The sequence below is a fragment of the Falco punctatus genome, assembly GCF_963210335.1.
Source record: "Falco punctatus genome assembly, chromosome: 2".
Taxonomy (NCBI): Eukaryota; Metazoa; Chordata; class Aves; order Falconiformes; family Falconidae; genus Falco; species Falco punctatus.
Genome location: NC_137581.1, coordinates 29,322,317 through 29,345,652, shown reverse-complemented (window position 1 = coordinate 29,345,652; position 23,336 = coordinate 29,322,317). Strand labels below are relative to the sequence as shown.

Below are 23,336 nucleotides of genomic sequence, written 5' to 3'. Positions count from 1 at the left end.
GTGGAATGAGTATTATTCTGAATTATGGGAAGTACATGGTGTCTCCTTCTTGTTATTCTGCAGACGCATTTCCTATGCCTGGACAGTCACTGTGGTGCTGGCAGGAGCACCTGCCAAGTTTTACAACAGACTGTCTATCACTCTGATGGAAGGCTTTGGGTTCCGGATAAAGCTAGAGACTGGGACAGGGTTGTTAAGTGGTTCAGTCTGAGCTCACAGCTTTGTGGCCAGCTCTTGTCAACTACAACTGAGCAGCTTCATCCTCCGACGGCATTTTTGTGGCCTGACAGCTGACGTTTGGCCACAAGAAACTGGGGAGTGCTAACACACACTAAAATTAGCTGCTGCACCAAATCATCCACTTTCCACCGTGCTATATTCTGCTCAGGGTTGCATCTGAAATGCTAGAGACCTCATCCACAAAAAGAATTATTAATCTCTCATTGGTTCAGCCTTCTGTAATGAGGTGCAATGAGCAGGTGAGAGGTTTAAATGGGGATGTGGAAAGCTCTGAGATGTTCACATTCCAGATTAGAACTATATAATATCTCAAGTTGGAAGGGACCCATAAGGATCATGGAGTCCAGCTCCCTGTTCCTCGCAGGACTACCTAAAATTAAACCACATGACTAAGAGCATCTTCCAGATGCTCCTTGAACTCTGACAGGTTTGGTGCGGTGACTGCTTCCCTGGGGAGCCTGTTCCAGTGACTGACCACTACCTTAGTGAAGGAGGGCTGCAGGATATTCTTCCCTCTTTGAAGGCCCATCTCCAGTCCACGACAGAAGAGTGTCAATACTAGAATGCCAGGGGCATGAGAGCAGTGGCCTTCTCAGTTGGGAGCCTGCTGTAGTGGGGGAAGGTTTCAGCCTCTGGGGCTGTGACATCAGGCAGCAGTGGAAGAATCATCCTCAGAGGACTCCTTAGAAAAGATACACTGCCCATGCTAGTGCTGTCTCTCTGCTCTTCAGGCTCACTGCAAATCTCACACCCGCTTAAGCTATCCTAAAAATAAGTCTAAAGTGGTACCTGAAGTACTAATGTGGGTCGGGTTTTTTTTTTCCCCTTTTACGGCACCTTTTACCAGAGGATCTTAATGTACTTCATAAAGGAGGACAAATAGTGTTATCCCATTTTACACGTATTTAGGAGTGCCTTAAGGAAATGGCGGAACAGGAAAAAGTAAAGATTACATTGAAAAGGTCCATGGGAGCCTTGGTGCAAAGTAAGTAGATCTGTTCCTGCCAGTTTGAAGTCATTGGTAGTAAGTCATCTCCAATGAGCAAATTTTAATGGCAGTTGGACAGCTTCCTGTACTGTATTAATTGGTTATTTTTTCTTTGCAGTAACGTATCCATCCTAAAATACCAAAGTGCTGATGGCAGTGCAACTCTGACAGACATGTGTGCTCTTTGTTACAGCTATCAGGCCTCCCACTCCACCTTCTGTCCAGCCAGGAGAGGACCAGAAAGCAAATAATATAGTCACCGTCACAGGTATCTCCCTATGCTTGTTCATCATCTTTGCCACTGTTCTCATCACCCTCTGGAGGAAGCTCTGTAGAGCTCAGAAGTGCAGCACTGCTGTCCGCCGAAACTCCGTCCATTCCCCCAGCTTCCGGAAAAACTCTGATGAGGAGAACATTTGCCAAGGCAACAAGCAGCGGGACAGCTTTGCCGAAGGAGGGGATGCCCCTGTTAACATTCCTCTGACTTACAGGCGAAGCCTCCAATTTGCCCAAGAAGATGATGCCTCTGGAAGCGAAAACTTTCAGCCAAACGCACAAAAAATAATCCCTCCGATTTTCAGCTACCGCCTGGCACAGCAGCAGCTGAAAGAGATGAAGAAGAAAGGGCTGACTGAGACCACCAAGGTGTACCATGTCTCTCAGAATCCCCTCACGGACACAGTTGTTGGTGCTACCACGATGCTTCCCCTGAGTGGGGAGAACCAAGAGGAGGCAGTGGCGAACAAATTTAGGATCAAATCTCCATTTCTGGACCAGCCAGCCAGTCAGCCCAAATTCCTGGGGGAAAGCTCTCACCCTAGGCTGGATTTTCCGTTCTCACAGGCCAATCCTGCCATGAGCCCTACTCAGACCTTGGTAAGAAGAGCTCATTTCAAGCACCAGGATAACAGAGGGGACTTACCCGAGAGGGGCTGTCACAGAAACCCGCAGTTTAGAAGAACAGCCAGTTTCCATGAAACCAAAAAGGCCAGGCCTTTCAGAGAGAGAAGTATGTCCACCCTCACCCCCCGACAGACTCCCCTCTACAACTCCAGGACCAGAACGTGGGACCAGGGTTTGGAGGACAGGACGCGGCCAAAATCGAGGAACACCAATCACACGTGTGAAAAGCTGGATCAGCCCCACAGCACTGTGCTGGGGTGCGAACCACAGGGCCACGGCACAAAGGGCCACCACAGGGCTGGTCCCCCAGTGAAGAAGCTGGACCTGATCACTGACCGCCAGCCTGCTGGTCAGGAGAAGGCAGCTGATAAGCCCGAGCTCAGCCGTAGTAAGAGGGGCCCTTCACCTAACCCCAGAGGCGTGTGGCGGAAGGAAGCGGGCTCGACTGGCAAGGATAATTCCCAGAGAGGCCCAGGTGTGAGCCCTGCCCAGTACCGAAGGGACAAGTGCCAGAGCTTCCCCTTGGACCCTGAGTTTGCCTTTTATGACAATACTACTTTTGGCTTAACGGAGGCGGAGCAGCAGATGATCGACCTCCCCGGGTATTTCGGCTCAAATGAAGAGGATGAAACAAGTACTTTAAGCATCGAGAAGCTGGTGATCTGAGTGACTCATTGCAGCCCTGCAGGAGGGGCGTGCACAGGAGAGGGTCTGCAGGGTCGGTTGGCTTCTGGTGGAAGGGGCAGCAGGAACTGCATTACCTCTGCACAGAGCAGGAGGGAATAATGCCCCAAGTCTGGCTTCTGGGAACACATTCCTTTCTAATTACTGGAAAGTGCTTCCATGTAATTATTTTTTGTATGTATGTGTGTACAATACACACAAAATACCCTGGGAAAGCACATGTTAGTGAAGGTGTGACGCAGGAATAGCCAACAGATTTTATCGTGTAAAGCAGTCACGTTTCGTGCGTCATGCGTGATGAATGCCACTGATCTAGCCTTTCTCACCTTGTGGACCATGTACTAGTAGATTATGATATCCTAAAGCATCTATTGTCCAGTATCCTCAACCATCTGTCCTAATTAGTGGATCATTGGCCATTTAGAAAACATAAACATCAAGCTGCGAGCAGTTTTCATTGTTTTTCTGGTAGTTGTTATTGAACTGTGTTGATTCGTCGTTTGTAGTTGCTCAAATAAGTCATATGGTGGTGTTTTTTTTAGCTGGTTGCATGAAAGTGCAAACAATTGATGCTGAATACTTGGACTGAACTTAAAATTGAGGAGGTGTTTTTCATCATTCAAGACTTTGATATTTTCTGTCTGCCAATATTTATGTTAAGAAAACAGTAATGTGCAAATATTTGCGGGAGATTAGTAGATAAGGCATGATGCTGGGAGGGCAGAGAAAATTGATCATCAGATTTTAGTCCTCACAGAAATGTTATGGCAGCATTGAAGCATCGGTAAAAGACAGTGAGAGAATTTTTGAATCACCCATCTTTTCTGTAATCATCTTTGCCTTTATTAAACTTTAAAAAAATGTAAATAACTGACAATAATACTACTACAGCAAGCTCAAAATAAATTATGAACAAAACCAGTGAACAACAGATTTATTTGATGAATACCTGTTTTGCGGACAAAAAGAAAAAATAAAGTGGCTTGACATCTGGTGATTCCTGGAGAATCATGGTGAAGTACAAAAGTTACATTGTTTTGGGTTTTTTGTTGTGCTTTAAAACCAGAGATCACAATTTGGTGATTACACACTGCTGCAAGTATTCAGAGCTGGGTTGAAACCCCAATTAACAACCGAGACAGAGCTCAGGCCAGTGAGAATGACTCAGAGACTTTGCTTGCCATTTGATAGGATAACCGTCTCTTCAGGGAGTTTGCAAAGACCAAGGGAATGCTATTGGGCAAAAACAAGAAAAGAGGAGGTGCTGCCCATGGAGGATGGAGTGAAAGGAGATAGCTTCAGGCAGAGGACTGTCAGTCTTAAAACAACTCCCCCATAAGGAGCCCAACCCTACATGCCCTATAGCCTGCCTTGTGGGTGTGAGGGAGAAACTAGCATGTGCTCAGTTCTCTGGCTATCTCTCAACACTGGCTTTCTGACCAGAAAGATAGATTTCACAGGGCCACACTTTTTTTTCCCTCCAAACCAACTATTTTGAAGGAAGAGCAGCATCACTGTGCATTAGCCAGTTACCAGTGGCACCCCACTGAAGTATCCAAAGCACAGGTAACTTGACAGGCACACAGCAACAGGACTTGCTGTGACAGCCTAGGAGGAGCAAGACGCTCGGCATTTGGCTGCCAGAATGAAACCCCGCCATTTGAATGGCCTTTTTTTGATGGGTAACATTTCACAGCTGCTGCTGGAGCACCAGATCTGACTCGCAGGGTGATGCGAACTCCCTCTTTCCCAGGAGCTGTGCCAGCACACTGCATTGTCGGCATTCAGCCCTTTGGCCCAGCATGGCTTTAGTACCAGCTATGCATTCCCATAAACCATCAACTTGAAATGCTGTTTAAAGCATTTGAGAACATGTCCACACTTGAAGAGTGATCCAAAGCTAATCAAATGTGATGAGTCTTTAAATTGACTTAAATGAGCTGGAAATCAGAGCTCTGAAGCAATTGCTGCTCAGGTTACTTACCACCCCTGTACTAAGGTAAACTCCACATTGTCAAGAACATTTGCCCTGAAGCAGTGATCTGTCAGCGCTGGAGCTACAGGGCTACAATATTTACAGCTTCCACGAGCCTCTCAGCACGGGAGGCCCTGGAGAAACTGGAGATCAAATGTACAGCACGGCAACATTCAGCAAGCAGTCTCCTAACCCTCAGTGGGAGTGATCTGAGCTTGGCAGTAGCCTTCAGATCAAATAAGTTCTTAGCTAGTAGCATTTTACCCTGTTTATTAAGGTAAAGAGACTTCTGAAACACTTCCTGGGGTTTGCTGTGGGAGTTGCAGGGTCCTACACAAAGCCCTGTGACCTCTGCATCTCCAAGGGGGTTCCCTGCGTGGCAGAGGGGGACCCTCACTCTTAAGCCAGATGCTGCTTCCTGAAACCTTGTCTCAGGGTCGAACTGTGTTCAGAACAGCTACTGTAATGCACTACGTGTACTTAGGTACATCTTGCATCTAAGGCAGCAAGGCAGACCCCTTCCCTCCCAGCCTGTCAGATCTTGGTCCCTTTCTCTCTCAGAGAAAGAGAAAAAAAAGCACCTTCACATATTCATGCTGGCTGAAGGCAGTCCAAATATAATGCCTGCCTCTCCGTATTAACATAGAAGGGGGAAGAGGCTCTCTACTCTGGGCTTTACATCGCTTACTGCACACCCACTGGGGAGCTGGACTGGGTAACAGTTGTCTGACCAAGCCTTTTATTTCCAGCTTGATGCTCCATTATCAGATGGCTTATTGCCTGCTCAGTGAACTGTCAAACCACTAACGCCGTCTCTTTGGTGCTGTAGTTGATTTCCAGCATACAGAGTCAAGCATCACCAGTCTGTAATCTTTATCTTGCTTCCCTAGCCCTCTACTGAAGGATGGGATTGAGCATCATCTGCCAGAAGGCATTAACTTACTTCACTCGTGTTTCTCTTGTGTCTTCTGCCTAGACAAAAGTTGTCCTTACTGCCCTCAGCACTGCATCTGTGGCCCCACGGTTACAATATGTGCAAAGTGATTCCTTACGTTCCCAACATGCAGTTACAACCTGGCACTAAGATTTTACCATAGCAAAATAGAGAATTAGGGATCAGAAAGGAAATAGTAAGTGCTGGCTGTTCGCAGTGGTTTCTTCACAAGGGCAACCTCATTTCAGGGGCATAGTGCAAGTTTCGTTCCATGTGGGTACATGCCAATGCTTGGGAAGAGAGCAGCAGTGCAGCCTTGCCAGGGCACAGGCTTCAGGAGCATGGTTCCCTGGAGCGCTGGCCCATTGTGCTCCAGTGTTCACCTTTGCAGTCGCTGGGATGTTTAGGAAGAAGTGAGGGCAGCAGGGTTTACCTCCTGACAAAGCAGAGGAACCAAACCAAGTTTCACACTGAACCTTCACATGTCTCTGCATTTGTCCAGGACAGCTTGAGCCATGGAAATTAAACTTACCTTGCAGACCCTCTCAACTATCCAGAACAGCGGGTGCAAAAGCACTAGAGTCAATGCCAAAAGAATGCATTTCTCACATTATGAGCTTTACCAAGATTTTCATCCAAATTTCTGTTCAAGTTTGTACTGTTGAAAACCAGATACAAAGTGTTAAATCCTACTCAGATGGTTTTATTTCACCCTTTATGGATATATAATACAAATTACAATATGTATGGATCTGAAAGCAAGTAAATGGAAAATAGCTACCAGTTTAATACATGATTGTAATTATTATTTTTTTTTAAAAAGGCTCATTCTGCAACATGGTAGTTAAATGATTTACATCAAGCTAATATTACTGTTCATTTTTAATAGTTGTTATTAAAAACTTGTGGAAAATAAATTTTCAGTATTCCACTTCTGTCAGTCATTTGTGTTGCTCTTTCTTTCACTCCAATGAGACAATGAAGTCAGTGTGCCTTACAGTTCAACCACTTTCCACTTACTGATTCCCCTCACTCCACGAGAATGTACAAATGAATCATGACTGCATTATATGAACTCCTAAGAATATTTGTGCTTGTCTTAAATGTAGTAAAATCTGCCTAATTTTCACCTGGGGCTTAAGCCTGGTTGGCAGCACTGTCTCTGTCTGCTTTAATGTATCATGGTGTGCTATAGAAGCGTATCTGCAGTAGGAAGCTGTTGGCAAGGAAACCCAGTGTCCACACTGTCCACGTTGTGGGGGTTTACTCTGACATAGCCTTAGCCTGGATGCACGTTAGCAACTGGAGCATGTCCATCCACTGGTTTGGTTTCACACACTCCAGAAGCATTTTGCAACTGAAGTGTGGCAATTGGGAACCATAGGGAGAGTTGCTTAAAAAAACTCTCCTGATTCAGATCAAAGTACTAGCAAAGACACACCAGATTAATTCCAATTCCCCATCAACTTGTTTCTGTTCTTAAGTTCTGGTAACTGAGCTGCGGACAGTTAAAATCAAGATGAGAAAGATCTTGAAGAGTACAAATAGCTAAAAGAACATCCTTGATCATTCAAGGTCCAGAATGCTTTTCAAAAACGCTTAGCAATGAAGTCCTGAAAATCACTGAAAAAAAACCCTGTGACTCTTCCATGACTAAGATCCATATGTTTTCCATTAAATTGTTGGCTGGCTGTGCTCAAATAACTTGCAGCATTAGCTTCAGCTCATACAAACAGGTGCAACTCCAGTTATCACAGTGCAGGTTTGTCAATTGGCAGCAGCAGAGGGCTGGCTATTAATTTACACAATTCTTTTCAGCCTGTACTTTTTTCTTTCCAAAGCAGCAGGTTTCAGCTGCCCTGACCGTTCTCACCATCTCCACTCTCGCTGTCAACAAAGAACGGAGCCCTGATTTTCATGGCCGAGTATTTTAGCGAGTACCACATCCCATGCCATGTAGACCAAACCACGCCATTGTCATGGGATCCATTGTACTTCCCTGTTCTGTAGTATCTTCCATTGAGGTTTACGGCGTGGCACCTTGTAACAATGTAGAAAAGGGAAAAAAGGGAAATTAGGTTTAGTGTGGGAAGATATTGCATCATTACAGTGAAGTACAGTTTTCACACATCATACATTTAGAAATACCAGGGCGGGATTCACTGACAAATTCAGACACCTAGATGTATCTGTCTGTACTGAACTGGTTATCTAAAGTCCTGCATTAGCCTGTGGGAATCTGGTTAATGCATTTAGTGGAACCCAGAGAAGTATGTGGGTCATCCTAACGTAGACACCTATGCTGGTCAGATAATTCAACCTGTTGACTCCTCCAAGTGTATTAACTAGGGACTCAGTTCAGTTGCCTAAACAGAGCGGTGTAGTGCCACTTAGTAGGCTGCAGCTCAAGTGTAGGCGGCTACGTATTGGCACCTAAAAATGCAGATGTCTTTTAATCAAGGTAAATCCCACTATTGATGTACATTCTTGTAGCTCTAGTGATTTCAGTTTGTATGTGATGAGGGCCTCGTCAAAGAAGGGGCTCATTCTGCACTAAAGCTGAAAAAACCTGAGAGCGGTGTGTCCAGGGCTGGTGAACCTGAGCCCCTATCTGTTGATGTGTGAGGTATGCCCAACTAGCAAACATACCATCAGGACTAACAAGGGGTAACTCACCCCCTAGACATGCTCCACAACAGAGAAATGTCCTTCATACACACTTCACCTTGCAGTGGCTACCATTGTTTTCTTTCCTGGGATATAACCCAAAGCACTTAAAGGAATTTTATTTGAGCTCTTTTCCTTCCAGGTCATTCCCTCCTGTGCATTTATTATGACCCATTTTCTTAAAATGAATGCAACTGACCTGCTTTGCTTCATAGTGAAAGAAGGAGATTGCTTTCCTTTGAGGATCTGTAGGTCTGAACATCTTAGATTTGAGTGTGTGAGGTGGCAAATGCACACAGCAACCTCCAGCTGCTGTAAGGCAGGCAAGTGCTCTCGGCTGTACAGCCACCCACACCCTATGCATCCAAGAGGAATCAACTGTTTTCCATACCTGTTAAACCACCAACCGCCCTTGTTCTCTGATGCACAGTTGCCTGCCAGGAATCGATCGTGGTCCTTGTCAGATGTGGTGAACTGCATCCCTCTGTGAGAGGCTGACCACTGATCTTCAAAATTGCTCCCACCAGACAGAGCGTCGCCAGCATTACCAGAGTAGGTGCCAAACCATAACCTGTAATTGTCCTGCAAGAACATGTGAAACGTCTTTGTTATCAGCTCTTTCTGCCCTTCCTCCCACTTTAGAGATCAACTTTTCTCTGGCCATTGTATCCACTGTCAAAGGCAAGACTGTTGAAGTCAAGGGTGAGTTTTGGCCCCATGCTTTAATGATCCTAGTGTAGATCAATGCAGGGTTTAAACTTCCAGAAGGGATTGCTAGTAGCTGCTGCTACAACAGTCTTCAGGCTTTGTTGTCTTTCAATAAACATTTGATGCACTATACAACAAGCTGGAAGGCTCTTCCTAGCTCATCAAGAACAACTTGGCAGAAAACTGTGCCAAGTAGTTGCCTTCATAAACTGGTCAGTTGTTCAGCTAGAATAACTCCTTAGGAATTTTGCTCTTCCAGGAACTAGAAGCCATCTGATTTCTAGCTAAATGGTCTAGTCCTGGTAGGAATACTTAGAAGAATAGTTCCATTGTGCACAGCTAACAGATCTAAGAGATGTTTGATGTAAGATGGATGATTACTTTTGTGGTGTGGGCTTTTTCCTGTCATCATATTCCACTTTTGTTTATGAAAAATAGCAGTAACGTATTAAAATGAAGCTGTTCAAACTTTTCATAAGAAAACTAATGGCAAACTGAATGTAATGCATAAATTTCTGGAGTGGTCATGGAGTTGGAACTAGGACTGGTCCATGCGATGGAACTCATGTCCCTGGGTATTTGGGCCACTTAGGCATGGTGTGTTCAGACAGGCAAGCCTGCAAAGAACAGCACTAATACTGAGCATGACACCGTCTAAAGCTAGAAGCAAACATGAAAATACAGGGATGTGTCTGTCTTTGGGTCTTCTGTGTCCGTAGCAGCAAGTGTAGTACAGGTACCTTTCTTCAAGATAGGAACTTATAACTGCTCTTCCAAAGCTTGGATTAGAGTTCACTGTTTTCTTTTAAAACAAAGTAGAGTTTGTTCTGGCAATTGCCTTTTATGTGACAGCCTGAAACACTCTCCTAGGAAGCAGGAAAACAGGGTTCAGTTTCATTGCAGAGGTTCAAACCCTTGTCTCTTACCTCACAGAAGACCATGGGGCTGGAGGCAAATGCATGTGGGAATCCCTGCGCCCTGTGGCGGAGAGCTGCCCTCCGTGCAGCAGCTGAGTTAGCAAAAGAGCACACACAGAGGTTACCTGCTGGCTTGGGCACTCAGTGGTTGTGAGGAAGCAGTCCCAGGCTTAGGTCCCTGCTCCCAGGGCTGTTTGTCAAACAGCCAAACCTGAAATCCCAAGGAACCAGAGCAGGTAAGTTTTGCAGCGCTGTAATTACAACCCTGATACTGAAGTCTGATGCTGCATATGCAGATGCCCCAACCTCACAGACAAACCAAGCAGATCACCACTCTCTCAATTTCTTACCTGCTCATTTGCAAGCTGGAAATTTTCATAAACTGCGTAACGTCTTTCCCCTTGCCAGTCCATCAGGTCAATCTTTAATGAGCACTCTCCTAAACACAAAGTGGTGTCCTGTTAGATGGATGAACTATCTCACGCAAATTGGAAAGAAATCTGTGGAGGGAAAATACTTGCACCTCTAGCGAGCAGGTCATGGATGTGGTCATTGCCCAGCCAGTATTCATCATTCTTGCCCTGGAATTTCCCAAATCCCAGTTTGTAATCATCCCATTTCCTGCAGTGAGATACAAATACCAATTTCAGCGCATGAGGGAATTAGACAGTTTGTGACACTTGGCTATGGTAACAAGTAAAACTTCATCTGTATCTCTAGGCATTGTTTTCTAAAAGTACCTGATCCATAGCAAGCTGAGCTGAGATTTGTCACTCCACCTTAGAAGTAAATACAGCTCACAGCTGCTTCTCCTGCTAAACCTGTGCACACACATATACTGGGATCAAACCTTCCAACTGCCAGATGCAGTGCTCACAGGTTGAGGGTGTCAGTTAGATGGAAAGGGAAAGCAGCAGCTGTCATATTGGTCTTCAGCAAAGCATCTGATACTGTTCTTCAGCAAGTCATAATTCAAATGCACTCCTGGCTGGGAACAAATATTGCAGTCTAAAATACGTGGCAATCTAAAATGTATGATGTGGTATGGTGAAGAATCAGAAATTGCATAGAAGCTGCAAGTAAAAGCTTGCAGAGGAAGTTTAAAGGAAAATATCTGTGTTTGTTTTGAGCTCCTGTTCCATTTAAATGTATTTTTTATTCATTGACTCTCACCTCTGGTTTTTTTCCAGGATTACTGTTTCAATGTGGCAACTTGTCCTTCAAAGATATATACTCACTTTTCATCACCATTCTCTGGCTTCATCTTCCTGAGAGAAATCTCCTGCTGTTACATTCTTCTCATAATTTCATTCTCTCAAAATCTGCTGTTATTTATGTATTATCTTTGATACTTCTATACTACCTATACAACCTGTGTACCATCATTTCCAGTTTTAGTAATCCCGTGTTTATTCCCTCCCTCATGTTATTAGGGATATTAATGTACACACTAGTCAATGCTCCTCTTCAGTATGTTTTTCGTTCACTGATGCTGAGACCTGAACTACCATGGCTAGATAGCTCTCTGAGCAAGCCTGAGAGTCAGTTGAGGTAGCTTTGCAATGGACTGCACTCACTGTAGGAAGCACTGGACATGCCCCAAAATTGTGTGTGCTGTGATCTGCATGGGGATGTTCCTTCTTTACTGTGCTATCAGAGCGTCTCTCCTCCTGGAGGTCTCCGAGTGAAAGTCACCTCTCTGGGATTTTGCACAGAGAAAGGACAATCTGGACCAGTGGTTTGACATCTTTTTGAATTATGTTGATGAATAAATGTTACACCATGCTGAATGGAATTCCTGATAATTCCTGATACGAGAACAGGTAATAGGTTCAGCAGATCTCAGTCTGTGAGCTGACAGCAGATACCTGCCAATTCGGAGCCTTCGGCTATCTCCCATAATGATAAAACAAGTATGTACACACATACACACTTACTCAAATGCAGAGAAGCCATGGAAAAGGCTTTGTAGATCCATTTTGAAAATGGCCTCCTGCTACAAATCTGTAGCACCAGGTTGTCCTAATGCAGAATTATCATTGCTAAAGTATAGCGTAGCATACCCTGCTTCTCAAACGCAGGGTTTTGCCAGGCAGTGGGACCGGGGCTGGGAGCTGGAGACCTGGCTGCAAGCCCTGTTGATGCAACCACAGTGCACCCACCTGTTGAAATTCTCCTTGCCGTTACTCCGCCGCTGAATGACGGTCCACCCCCCCCCATCAGACATGTCACAGTATGCCAGGAAAGGCTCTCGGTCTGCTCTGGGCCTTATCCGGTAGTAGCCGTTTTTGGCCTTCTGACGATTATACACTGCGGAGCAATCTAGGGCAGAACGGTATGGGTTTGTTATATGGGGAGGGGGGAAAGCAAAGGGGTACGTGCAGCCAAGGGAAGGCATCACTGAGGGGCTGTATGGGACAAGGACACTTGGCCAGCCTGCGGATGGCTCTGCAAGCCCTGCAAAGCCAAAGCCAATGGCTCAGTAAGGTAGTAGCAACGCTGGTTTGCCAACTGCTGGGCTTGACATAGGGTAGCAAAGCTTGAGAGCCTTTACAGCCATGCCCTCTGAGGGAGTCGCTCCCAAATCTTTGGTGAGATACGGGGTGGCTGCAGCTTAGGCTGGGGCCATAGCATGGGAGCAGCGCTGGACAGGGACCGGCTCTGTCAGCAAGATCAGTTGCAGGGAAACTGATTTCCGCCTGGAAGGTAATCTCAGCTGTACTTCAGGTGGGATTGGGGCCTGAAATCTCTACTGGAAGGGGCTAAGCTCCTGTGACCAGCTCCATCAGGGCTGTATCAGGAGAATGCCTCACACTTTCAATGCAATGCCCAGGAAGGGTAAAATCTTGGCCACAGGCCACGATTCCAGTTATGACCATGTTCTCAAACTGACACCAGGGAAGAGGGTATGCATGCCCACTGCTGTGCTGCAGAGGTGGTGGAGTAGTTGAGGAGCAAGGAGGCTGCGCTCTTCAAAACAGGTTTCAGTGCCCACAGCTGAGCCAGGCACTCTGGGCTCCCATAAGTCACTCAGGGAAAATGAGCTTTTCCAGAGCAAGACCCATCTCTTCCTAAAGGAGATGTCTAAAGGAGGCCTGATGGAAAACATCTGAGAGGTGCCTGTTCCTCTGTGCACCAGAGTCCCAGGTGAGAAGCTCATCTGCAGGTGTCTGCGTTGTACCTGGGCAGTAGCTGCCTAAAGCTGGCCCAGCTGACTGGCTCTGGGGGATGTCTGCTGGTACCAGGGCAGCCATTCTGCCCCCCTCCTTCTCATGTATCTGACTGCATTTAAAAACACAATCCACCTTTACACGTTCTATAACTTTAAGCAGAAATAAAATATGACACATGGGACACTGCAGGGAGAAACAAACATTATGGCAAGCTGAAATTTCCACACACACCACTGCAAACTGTACCTTGGTCATAGACTATCAAATTTCCACTGGTCGTGGGTAAGAGCATCTCATGCTGCACGCTCCTGTTGCCTGAGAACAGCCCGCTTTTTGTTCTGTGGTAAGTGTTCTCCAGGATGTCCTTCAGTTGCAGTTCATATAAGTAAAGCAAGTCTTGAAGCTGGTTTAACCTTTGTCTTAATTTATTATTGTCTAGGAGGCAGATATCTTTTTCCTGTGGAGAAAATAAAACAAAAATCCCCACACTTAAGTCACTGGTGAAAACAGAGAGGCAGAGAGAAGGAGTATCTTCCTCCTCTTGACCCTAACATGTCCCACTGCCTCTGCAGATCAAGACCATTCCATGGTGGTTCCTTCCTAAGATACACAAACCATGCTGTCGTGGGCTGTTGAGTTGAACCCAGTGGAAAAGAGTTTTCTACAATGATCTTGCCACTGCTCAGAGCATCCCAGAATATGGTCAGATATGTAGAAAATTGCTCTGGACAAAAAGTCATTCATTTTGACTCCCATTTAATGAACTCAAGGGGAGTGTTTGGAAGTTGTGAAAATGCTCAGGGTAATAAGAGGGGGGAAACTCAGTTCTTGCACTGCGGCCAGGCCAAACCAGCAAGGTTCCAGAATCATCTTTATGTAAAACTGGAAGATAAAAGGCTGATATTTGACACAAATGAGCTGAAAGCAGTGAGCCTACAGTGGTATAACTTCAAAGCTACGTTACCATAACCTAACCAAGAATCTGACACACACTGGCTGGGATAAACATTTTCAGCCGCAGTCTAGTGTGCAGCTGGTGTTATTCCATTAAAAACACAACAAAACAGAGCAAAATCTCTTCCAAGACAACCAAGGAAACCTGTGCAATAAGAATAATTGGCTATTTTAACTCTGAGCAAGCTGGCTTGAGTGATACCAGGTCAGAACCGGTACTAGGTACAAGCAAAACAAGCAGTTGCCCATGACAGCAGACTGCTGAGTGTGATCAAACATGGCCATCCAGCTGCCTCTTCCTTCTCCTAGGCCTGTTGGTTTTCCTCCACAGAGGAGCATGTCCAGGCTGGAGGCGCACAGGGACCTGCTGCAGACAGCCCTTATCTCACTGGACTCTCCTTGCCAAGTTCTGTACCTTGTTGGGATGGCCCAAGAGAAATTTACTCATCAGAAGAGTACAGGTTGCCTCAGATCATGCCTACCTCATCTTCCCCTTACTGCTTTTTAAATCACATTGAATAAATGAAGGCAGTTTTCCCTGAGGGAATGGAGTAGAATATTTCTTCACTGGCCATAAAATTACTTTCTTTTTTTAAAGGGCTTTTGTTATTGTTGTTCATAACTCTTGGCAATATCAGTCTAGTCACCCAGAGAGCTGCACAGCCCCTTGTGTGCAAACTATTCTATTATCAGGACAAGAGTGACCTTCCTTTAGCTGCTCTGCTCTTGCAGGTCTCCGTCTCTCTTCTGTGGATGCACCTGTCTCTACGTGGCTGGGAATCATAAACCATTGAGAGGTTGTACAGACACCAGTAAAAGATACGCACTGAAAACCTGGGTGCAGGTGAGCCGAAGCTGACCAGAAGGAGCAGCAGCAGCAAGCGCATCATCACACTTATTTCTTTTGACCTGAAAAGAAGCATTGACAGGCTGCACTGGAGGTTTCTTTAGTTCCTCTCACAACTTAGTCCCCCCTCACAATCACGTTTAACTCCCCAGAAAAATGTTGCAGGATTTGAGGTTGCTTGAAACTACAGGAAAGAAAAAAACAGGTAAAAGATGCGTGTTAGGGGGAAGCTGAAGCACCAGTGCAGTGTGCTGAGAGGGATATTGAGGTTTAGGTCCAAGCTCCTGCTTCCCTGGAGAAATAAATACCTAGCCTAACTCCCGGGCAGCCTCTGCCCCTTCTCCTGAGTGCCCACGCAGATGGGAAGTTACTCAGCAATTACACCTCCTTGGAGCACTCCTTGCCAAACTGGTTGGCCAAAACCACACAGTCCTTGCTCAGTGCAAACTCCACAAAGCTAAGAGGAATTTTGCCTCTTGAGTGACTGTAGGCATTGCCCCCCCTCAGTCCATGGAGCAGCCTGTCAGGATGGGATTACCTTAGAGGCCGACATCAGAAGCCACACATGGGACTGAGTGGGCATGGGATAGTTTTTGCTTGGATTTTGGTGGAAGAGATCTCTGCTGCTGACCTGCCTGAGCACACAGATGGCTTCAGTTGGAGAGCCTTGGCTAGAAAAAGTGCTAAGCAAATGACACTGGGAACATGCAGCTGAACGTGAGTGAACAGTACAAATTGTTTGCAGTGTGGTTGCACGGTGCTTTAGAAAAAATACATCAAAGAAATCAGAATTAAAAAAATCTGAAAAATCAGCTAAAATCGGCTCCCCCGCTTCACATCTGGAAGTGCTGCAGAAACTTGGCTACCCAGCTTTCCACTCTGAGCAACAAGCTTTGTTTCAGCTACAGCTCTGTTAGCATCCCTGCAGCAGCTGATGCTGGGGCTGCTTCCAGAGCCAGCGAAGCTGCTGTGACAGGGGAGCCATCCCCCAAGCCAGGCAGGTAGTGCCCAAAGCAAGCCAAGAGAAGAAGTGCCCCATGGAAGTCACCCATAAAAGGTGTCGTGCAGGTGGGTGCCCCAGCACACAGCATTCTTTCAGCTCATAGAGAGGAGTTCAGTGTTGCAGCAGGGGACTCCCCTGTCTGTGACTGCTGGTGCTGTTCACCCACACCGCCCCACAGCCATGCTGGGGCTGCAGCACTGGTGCCGAGGTCAGAATCAGGCCCTATGCGGTGCATGTGGTGGAGTCAAAAAGTTAGCAGGAAGGATGGGTTTGAGCCACAGCTCCTGACAACCAGACAGTGCAGACGGGAGGGAAAGCAAGCAACTTCATCTATGCCTTAATCAACACACATGAAATGCACATACCTGTAACTCACCTTTCCTTCAGACCTCCTCCCGATGAGATTATCTCCCTTAAAAAGTCAACTGCAAAAGAAAGTGATCATAAACCTGGCTGCATTTCTAGAGGTTGATGAGATTTTTCCCCTCCAGATGGCTCATATCAAGGGTGCAGACGAAGAACGTTTCACAGCACTAGACAGCTCCACAGAAGACGCTCACAGCTCCTCGTGTGAAAGTTACCCGTAACTCGGGGTATCTGTTGGTACCCAATACTCATCCTCTTGCTTCCCAGTAAGAATAAACAACAGGTCTCTGTCAGCAGTGCTCTCCAAAGCAGAGGGGCTCTGCTGGTTGCGTACCATTACCCACCTTATTTGACTAGGAAGCTCGAACAAGACTGACTTCTTTAAGCATTTACATGAATCACTCAGACTAATGCTCCCTGTGGGAGTTTCATCTCATGTTTAATACAGCCAGGCTTATTTCAGTAAGTCCTGCAAGGTGGAAATAACACAGCTTTTCCATTCAGCATTCCCTTTGCTGTTTAATCTGGTTTATATGTAAAGGCACAGCACAGCTGTAACACCAAAGGAGCTGCAAATCTGAAGTGAGAAGAGAATGGGGGTGGGGGCGGGGGGGCGGGGGCGGTATTAAGCAAGATTTGCTATTCCACTGAAATCTCAGGAGGTTTGCAGTTGTGTAACTCTCCTCTGAGCTGGTTGATTAGATTTGCTAGTTAACATAAACAAGGACATTTGTGGAAGAGAGAAAAAATAACCCAAACAAACTGATGGGTGCCTCCCTTTGCATTATAGCCAAGGAATTACAGATTATTTTAAAGAAAACAGCAGGAATATTCCATTTCAGAGTGCTGTGTTCAGAGGAGAAACCGTGAGGACGAAAGACAAGGCATATAAGCCCACAGTAAACTTCTGTGTTACCCTTCAGGAAAGCAGGACAGTCCAGCTTTTATCAACTACAGGGATGCTGTTTGTTTCTTAAAAACTACATTCTTCCTCTCCCACAAGAACACTGACCCATTTCACTGCCAAAGGATTACGTAAACAGTGCTCTTCTTCTCACTTGCTCTCTACCCCTAGTTTTAGGCTGGTTTTGGCAGCTGTGAAATGAGTGAAACGTCTCCTCTCCTCCTTAGTGGGTACTCAGCTCTTTCTCCCACTACTTCAGCCAGGGACTACAGCCAACAGCAGGGTGCTGGGGTACCACACACCTAAGCACAGGGGGCTGCACACCATCCCCCGGCACCGTCATCCACAGCAGCATGTCTTTCTCAGCTGGAGCCAGCCAGCCAGGGCTTGAGATGCTGCACACCAGTTTGTGCTCTTGCCTAGATGGCCAACATCCTCCTCGGCCTGCGAGCACCTCCAGGTCCCAGATGGGATTGGTGACGGGCCCAGGTCCGTGGCGGCAGTGTTGGAGTCTCGGTACGGGCAGCGTGAGCAGCCCTCACAGCCATCTGCAGGGCTGTAAGGCCAGGAGCATTGGGCCCCACGTCTCTAAGTCCTGCTGGTCCCTGGGTGGCAAGGGGCAGTGGAGCTGCAGTCTCCGCGGGACTCACATGTCTGTTATGTGACTGCAGCTTTGCAGGAGCAGGACACAAACTCCCACCCTCCTTCAGGAACAAACACCTCTCAGGGGCAGGACATCTGGGGCACTCGCACACTGTCTCTAGGACTCCGTCAGTGTTAGCCTCACCAAAGTCTGCATGTGAAAAAGTCAGTCAGCTAGAACATGTTTCTTGCATACCTGCTTCTCAATTAATTTATTTTCCCAGGCTAGATGAAGTTTTAGGAATACCTGAAGCACAAGAGAGGGATTGTCATGAGGCTGAGTTCACGTGAGGTGGGTCTAGCAGGAGGGTGCATTCATGTACTGCTCCACTGGCCCAGAGCTAAAATAATCAAGTCATCGTAAAGAATGTGGACACTGTGTGATCCCTGATGTTGTTTCCTCACAGATGTTGAAATCCCTAGGCAATGTGACTGTAAATGGTCTTCTTTTTTTACCCTGGAATACATACGCTTCACACATATTCTGCAGTGCAAATTTCTTTTTAGTTACTTGGAAGGAGATCAAATTCCCTCTTCTTAAGATACTTGGTGATCTTGTCAACAAATAATAGCAGTTTCTTTAACTAAAAACCTCCCCGCCCTGCCCTCGTCCACCCTCCTTCCAGCAAAAGTATGTAGGTGCTGAATAACAGTCATAAAACGCCTATTATTCACACATTAAATGCACAGCCAGCACAGGAAGAATGCAAACTGCCGGATAAATGTGAATGAAGAGGGCGGCTGTGGGGCAGCTCTTGATACTCCTACAGTCGCAGGGCACTGGGCTCTCCCAGAAAGAATGGCTTGGGATGAAGACACGAAGATGACACCTGATGAACATTCACTCCCCCAGTGCCCAGTGGGACATCACTGCAGCTGGAAGACAGTGGTGGCATCTCAAAACTCTTCCAAGACCAGTTCCTCGTGGTTTGTTTGTTGTTAAAGAGGGAAGGGAAGAAATGAGGCAGACGGCTTCAGACTCCGAAGGAGGTGCAGAGACCTGAGGTTTTCCCAGCAAGAGTCTGCCTGCCTACCTGTGCCCTAGGAAAATTCAGAGCAGTCTGGAGTTGGCTCCAAGAAAAACAGCTCATTTGCACTGAATCCAGGTGCTTTATGCATTTGCCATTACTTTTATACTTCTCTGTCACATCCCACCTTCTACGAATGGACATGCTGCTCACTGGGAGAGACTGCGGACCTGGGTCCTTTGCAGGCACTGCAAAGTGTGGAGGTATCAGGGGCCTGCAGGTTCTTGATTTGTGAGCTACTATACCTCTTCTGGAGGAGTATGGGCTGCCTATTTTTTTAAAATAAAATTATGGTATGAGATCTGAAACTTTTTTTTTAATCTAACAATAAAGGGTTTCATCAAAAGTAGGATAAACTTAAAAGGTCAGGATGACATCAGCCACCATAGTTTCAATCTACTAAATAACCAAAACCAGCATATGCGCATTTAGCACCTGTGGTTTGCTAGCAAGGAGGAACCACAGAAATCTGTGTACAAAGAATGGTAGCAGACGTTAAACATGCTAGACTTGAATGTTTTGATAGCGTTCAAAGAGCAAAAACATAATACAGCCTAACTAATGAGTCTGCATGCAGCCTGTAACCATCTAATGGGTTGACACAACAAATGTAATTAGTTTATAAGTTCCTGAGGGCAAGCACAGGTCCAAGCAGTCCCACATACATGAGGAATAGCTGTACCAGAGGGAATTAGTCACAAAGCCAGAGGGAGTATGTGCATTATCTGTGTGATCTTCTACCTACCTCAGGTCAGGGAACTCTCCTGACCTAATTCACTCCCATTTGAATGGGAGCATCTCTTTGAGAAAAGATATTTTGGTGTAAAATAACCAGGGCTGAAGAACCAGCCACAGACCTTAGCATGCTTTTCCACTGCTTAATTACCTGCATCGTTAATTATTATCGTTTCTTGCTCTGACTCTGAATTTGCCAAGTGTCATCCTGCAGGCTGTTAATCTCATAATGCCTTACTCTGCGAAGGGGAAGAGCACTCTCCTGCCAAATGTCTTTTTCTCTGCTTAAGGCTAGGTCCAAGTACAGAGAAGCTGTGTGTCTGCCCTTGGCTGGGAACCCTACTTTGGCTGCAGGCATGCGTGCTGGGGTTCATGGGGTGAGGAGCTGTGTGGAGCTTGTCCAAGGCAAGGCTGGGCACCAGAGCACAAGTGTATGGAAGAGCGCTAGTGGGCCGGGCACTTGGCTGGCATGGGGAAGGAGGAAGGACAAGAATAAGTTCTGCTCCTGCAGTGATTTCATTCATGGTTGTTTAATGCAGAGCGCGTACATAAAGGTGAGAAGAGCTGTGGGTGGTGTATGGCAGTGTGTGGCGGAGGGGGTCTCACTGGGCTTGTTGAGGGCTCCAGGGACTGCAGTACTCCTCTGCCTAGATTTGGGATCCTCATCCTCCACAGGCAGAGGCAAGCAGCAGAGAGAAATAGCCAGGACAATCCAGGGCAAGCACAGGAGCAGAACTATGGGTTCTGGGGGATCTCCGCAGCCTCGCAGAGAGATGTCCAAGCAGTTTAATTGCCTCTAAGGTTGGGCAGCTGCTGAACAAGTACCTTTCTAGATCTAAATTTCAAAGCTTTAAGTCTGCTTACACCCCTTTTTGAACACCTAGACCTTTTTCCAGATCCAGCCCTGACTAACTGTAATCAAGTCACTCCTTATCTTTCCTTTCAGAAGATGGACAGCTTTGAGCTACTCAACCCAGGTGTTATGAGGTGCACTTCACAGCCTTTTACTCATGTCATGGCTCTTTCTTCTGGAGTTGTTACCAGCACTGGAGACCTGAGAGCTCTGGAGCCAAGTAAAGAGCTCAAGCAATATTTCCAACCCATGTTTGTGGATCCAGGGATCTTGTTATTCCTTTTGCCACAGAGCCACATGCCATAATCACCTGTGGCTGGCTACTCCCTACCGCTACCCCAGGATTTTTTAGTTACCTGTTTTCATAATAGTCGCTGATTCTCCGAGTCTGACCTGCCACGGTCTTTCTCCCCACAGTGAGGATGACTGTGATTCGCAACATGAGAAGTAAGTCAAGAAATGCTTGCAAGCTTTTTGACATGTACACATATATGCCATGCAGGTGGAAGGTGCCTTGCAGTGACAGTTGGTGGGATTATAAGTAGACCAAGGATTTTTTTTTTAAAGGTGTTGCATGGTCCTTCAGGTACCAAAGGCTGAAAAGCACCATCGTGAGTCTTTTGTTCTGAGATTGACAGTGGATGTATGGAAAAGCACGTTGCTCACTCATCTGAACTTAACAGATGTTACAATTTACTCAGTGCTAGGCAGCTGTTCTTCAATTATGACCACTTTTCCAACCTCTGTGTCAGCTGCAAACTTCATCATTCGAGATTTTATTTGGTGCATGGTTTAAAACAAAACAACACAACATTAAACAGCATAAGACAACACCCAATCCCTGCAGAACGGCTCTGGAAAGGAACTACTTATGGATGGTCCCCTTTTTAGTTATTTTAAGACAAGTGTGCTGGGTTTTCGCCAATGTGAACCAGATTGAGTTTATATTCTTTTACCTCTCTAATCAAAGTGATTTTCTAGCCAGACAGTTGCTTATAGAAGCAAAAAAATACTTTTATTTTAACAGTAAAACTTGTCATCTTGTTTTAGAAATACAAATTTGCTTGACAGGAACTATTTTCCCTCATCCCATGTTGGCATTAATAACTTGCATATTATTATTATTATTATTATTATTATTATTACCATAATCATCATCACCATCACTGCTAATCTTCTTTAATATTTTATTAGTTGAAACCTCTGTTTGGTCTGCTCTCATTTCACCTGGGACCAAAGCCAAGCTGACAGATCTATCATCATCAGGTCTTATGATCTACCTGCTTTTAATATTGTCAGAGGACCAATTTTTTCCCCACTTCGCTCCATATTTCTGCTATCCTAAGACTTAATAAAAATATAATCATTCTTGACCATCTCTCTTAAAAGTATCAGATGTAAATGAGACATACATGCCAATTTTAAAATCTTTCAAGTTAAGAGATTCTGTTTACTACCATCTCTGTTATTTTTGGAATGTAAAGTATGTCATCACCCCTCTGAGATATGCATACTTCATCCTGCTCTCTAGCCAGTATAAGACTGGATTATTTACTAAAATATTTCAATCTTTTCTGTATTTTGTTGACGAATCCTCTATTTTACACTGATGAATAATTGTCAAGGGATCAGAACTGGATCTGAAGGGCTTTAAAATGTCAGTATCATGAGTTAACCAGCAAAATATTTGCAGTGCTTCCTTTTTATTTTTAGGCTTATCAACCTGGAGTCTTGTTCGTATGCTTTTCTCTACCAGCTGAGAACTAGAAATTTAATTTTATTAATAAAAAAAGGTGGTTTTTTTTATTTTAGTCATCTGAGTCCAGAAGTTAGGCTTTGAAGAAAATAGATCAACCACTAGGAAACTCATGATGACGCATGAGAGCTGGCAGATCTTCTACAGCATCACCAATGCCCTAAGATTAGCAACACTGAAAGGAACAGTGATGGTGTTACCACTGGGATGTCTACCTATTTCATGAAAAAAGGGAAGAACTGTTTTTACTTTCTAAGTGCATCTGCAGCCTCTAGCAAGCTGGTTCATTTAGGGCCCTGGTGTTCAGCCTGTATGCCAAACTGGAAGCCTCCCGCCTCCAGCTCTCCTTTGACTGGTCATTACAGGTTGTCCTGTGAAAAGTCCACTTCAATACCCAAACCGCCTTTACAGTCCGGTGCTTGCAGAGCCCAGGACAGGGGAAACCAGACCTCTGTGTTTCTATACTATTCTCTGATACGGTCGTCCCCGTGCAGGTGCTGCACAGGCATCAGCTGCTTCTGACAGTGACTCACAGGATACCCACACAGTCCACAGGATAAAGGCTGTACACGCACATGTACTTTTTTTTTTTTTCAGAATTAAGAGAAAATTAATCGAATGTTTCTTCTCATCATCCAGCTTAGTTTCCATCCATGTTTAGCCGCTTCTAAAATACAGAATTATCTGAGCACAGCAAACACCTTTAGCTAGTTGCTCACTATCACTGTCTGTACTAGCTACTCACCCATATATTTATATATATCTGACAGGCTTGAAAGGGAAACTGTCCATGTGGCTTGTTGCCCAGGCATGCTCCTTGTTCTCAGCGTTCATCCTAAGGATTTTCCTTCTTTTGGGCACGGGGCATCCCGCAAGGCTCCTGCCACGGCTGACCCGCACGCAGCCCTGCCCCAGCCCCAGCCGCCGCGAGCAGCCTCACAAGCTCTCCTTGAGCGCCCCCTGCTGTCGGCCGCCCCGCAGGACCCTCCCCGCCCCGCAGGACCCCCCCCCGCCACACAGGACCCTCCCCGCCCCGCAGGATCCCCCCCCGCCACGCAG

The 23,336-nt window shown here is 45.9% G+C and overlaps 2 protein-coding genes across 13 annotated transcripts in view; one reads left to right on the top strand and one right to left on the bottom strand.

Moving 5' to 3' along the window:
• Positions 1-3,746, top strand: part of THSD1 (thrombospondin type 1 domain containing 1) — a 29,902-nt gene extending 26,156 nt beyond the window's left edge. For all 4 annotated transcript variants that reach the window (XM_080375790.1, XM_080375789.1, XM_080375791.1 and 1 more), the window contains one exon: positions 1,422-3,746. In XM_080375790.1, the coding sequence (XP_080231916.1) occupies positions 1,422-2,797 (1,376 nt within the window). In that variant the 3' untranslated portion in view covers positions 2,798-3,746. The remainder of the gene's footprint in view (positions 1-1,421) is intronic.
• Positions 3,747-6,411: 2,665 nt separating this feature from the next.
• On the bottom strand, positions 6,412-23,307 carry LOC308059024 (fibrinogen-like protein 1). 9 transcript variants are annotated; one of them, XM_080375796.1, is made up of 8 exons: positions 16,704-23,307; positions 16,359-16,418; positions 14,971-15,625; positions 13,436-13,646; positions 12,179-12,338; positions 10,540-10,637; positions 10,367-10,455; positions 7,833-8,973 (listed from the first exon to the last, which is right to left on the bottom strand). In XM_080375796.1, exons 3-8 carry the CDS (start codon positions 15,064-15,066, stop codon positions 8,446-8,448), a joined length of 1,182 nt encoding a protein of 393 aa, XP_080231922.1. In that variant the 5' UTR covers positions 15,067-15,625; positions 16,359-16,418; positions 16,704-23,307; the 3' UTR covers positions 7,833-8,445. The 9 variants fall into 9 exon arrangements, with proteins under 9 accessions (XP_080231928.1, XP_080231922.1, XP_080231926.1 ...); XM_080375800.1 differs by having other exon boundaries at positions 14,971-15,052; XM_080375801.1 differs by having other exon boundaries at positions 14,971-15,052; positions 16,370-16,418.
• Positions 23,308-23,336: the final 29 nt, after the last annotated feature.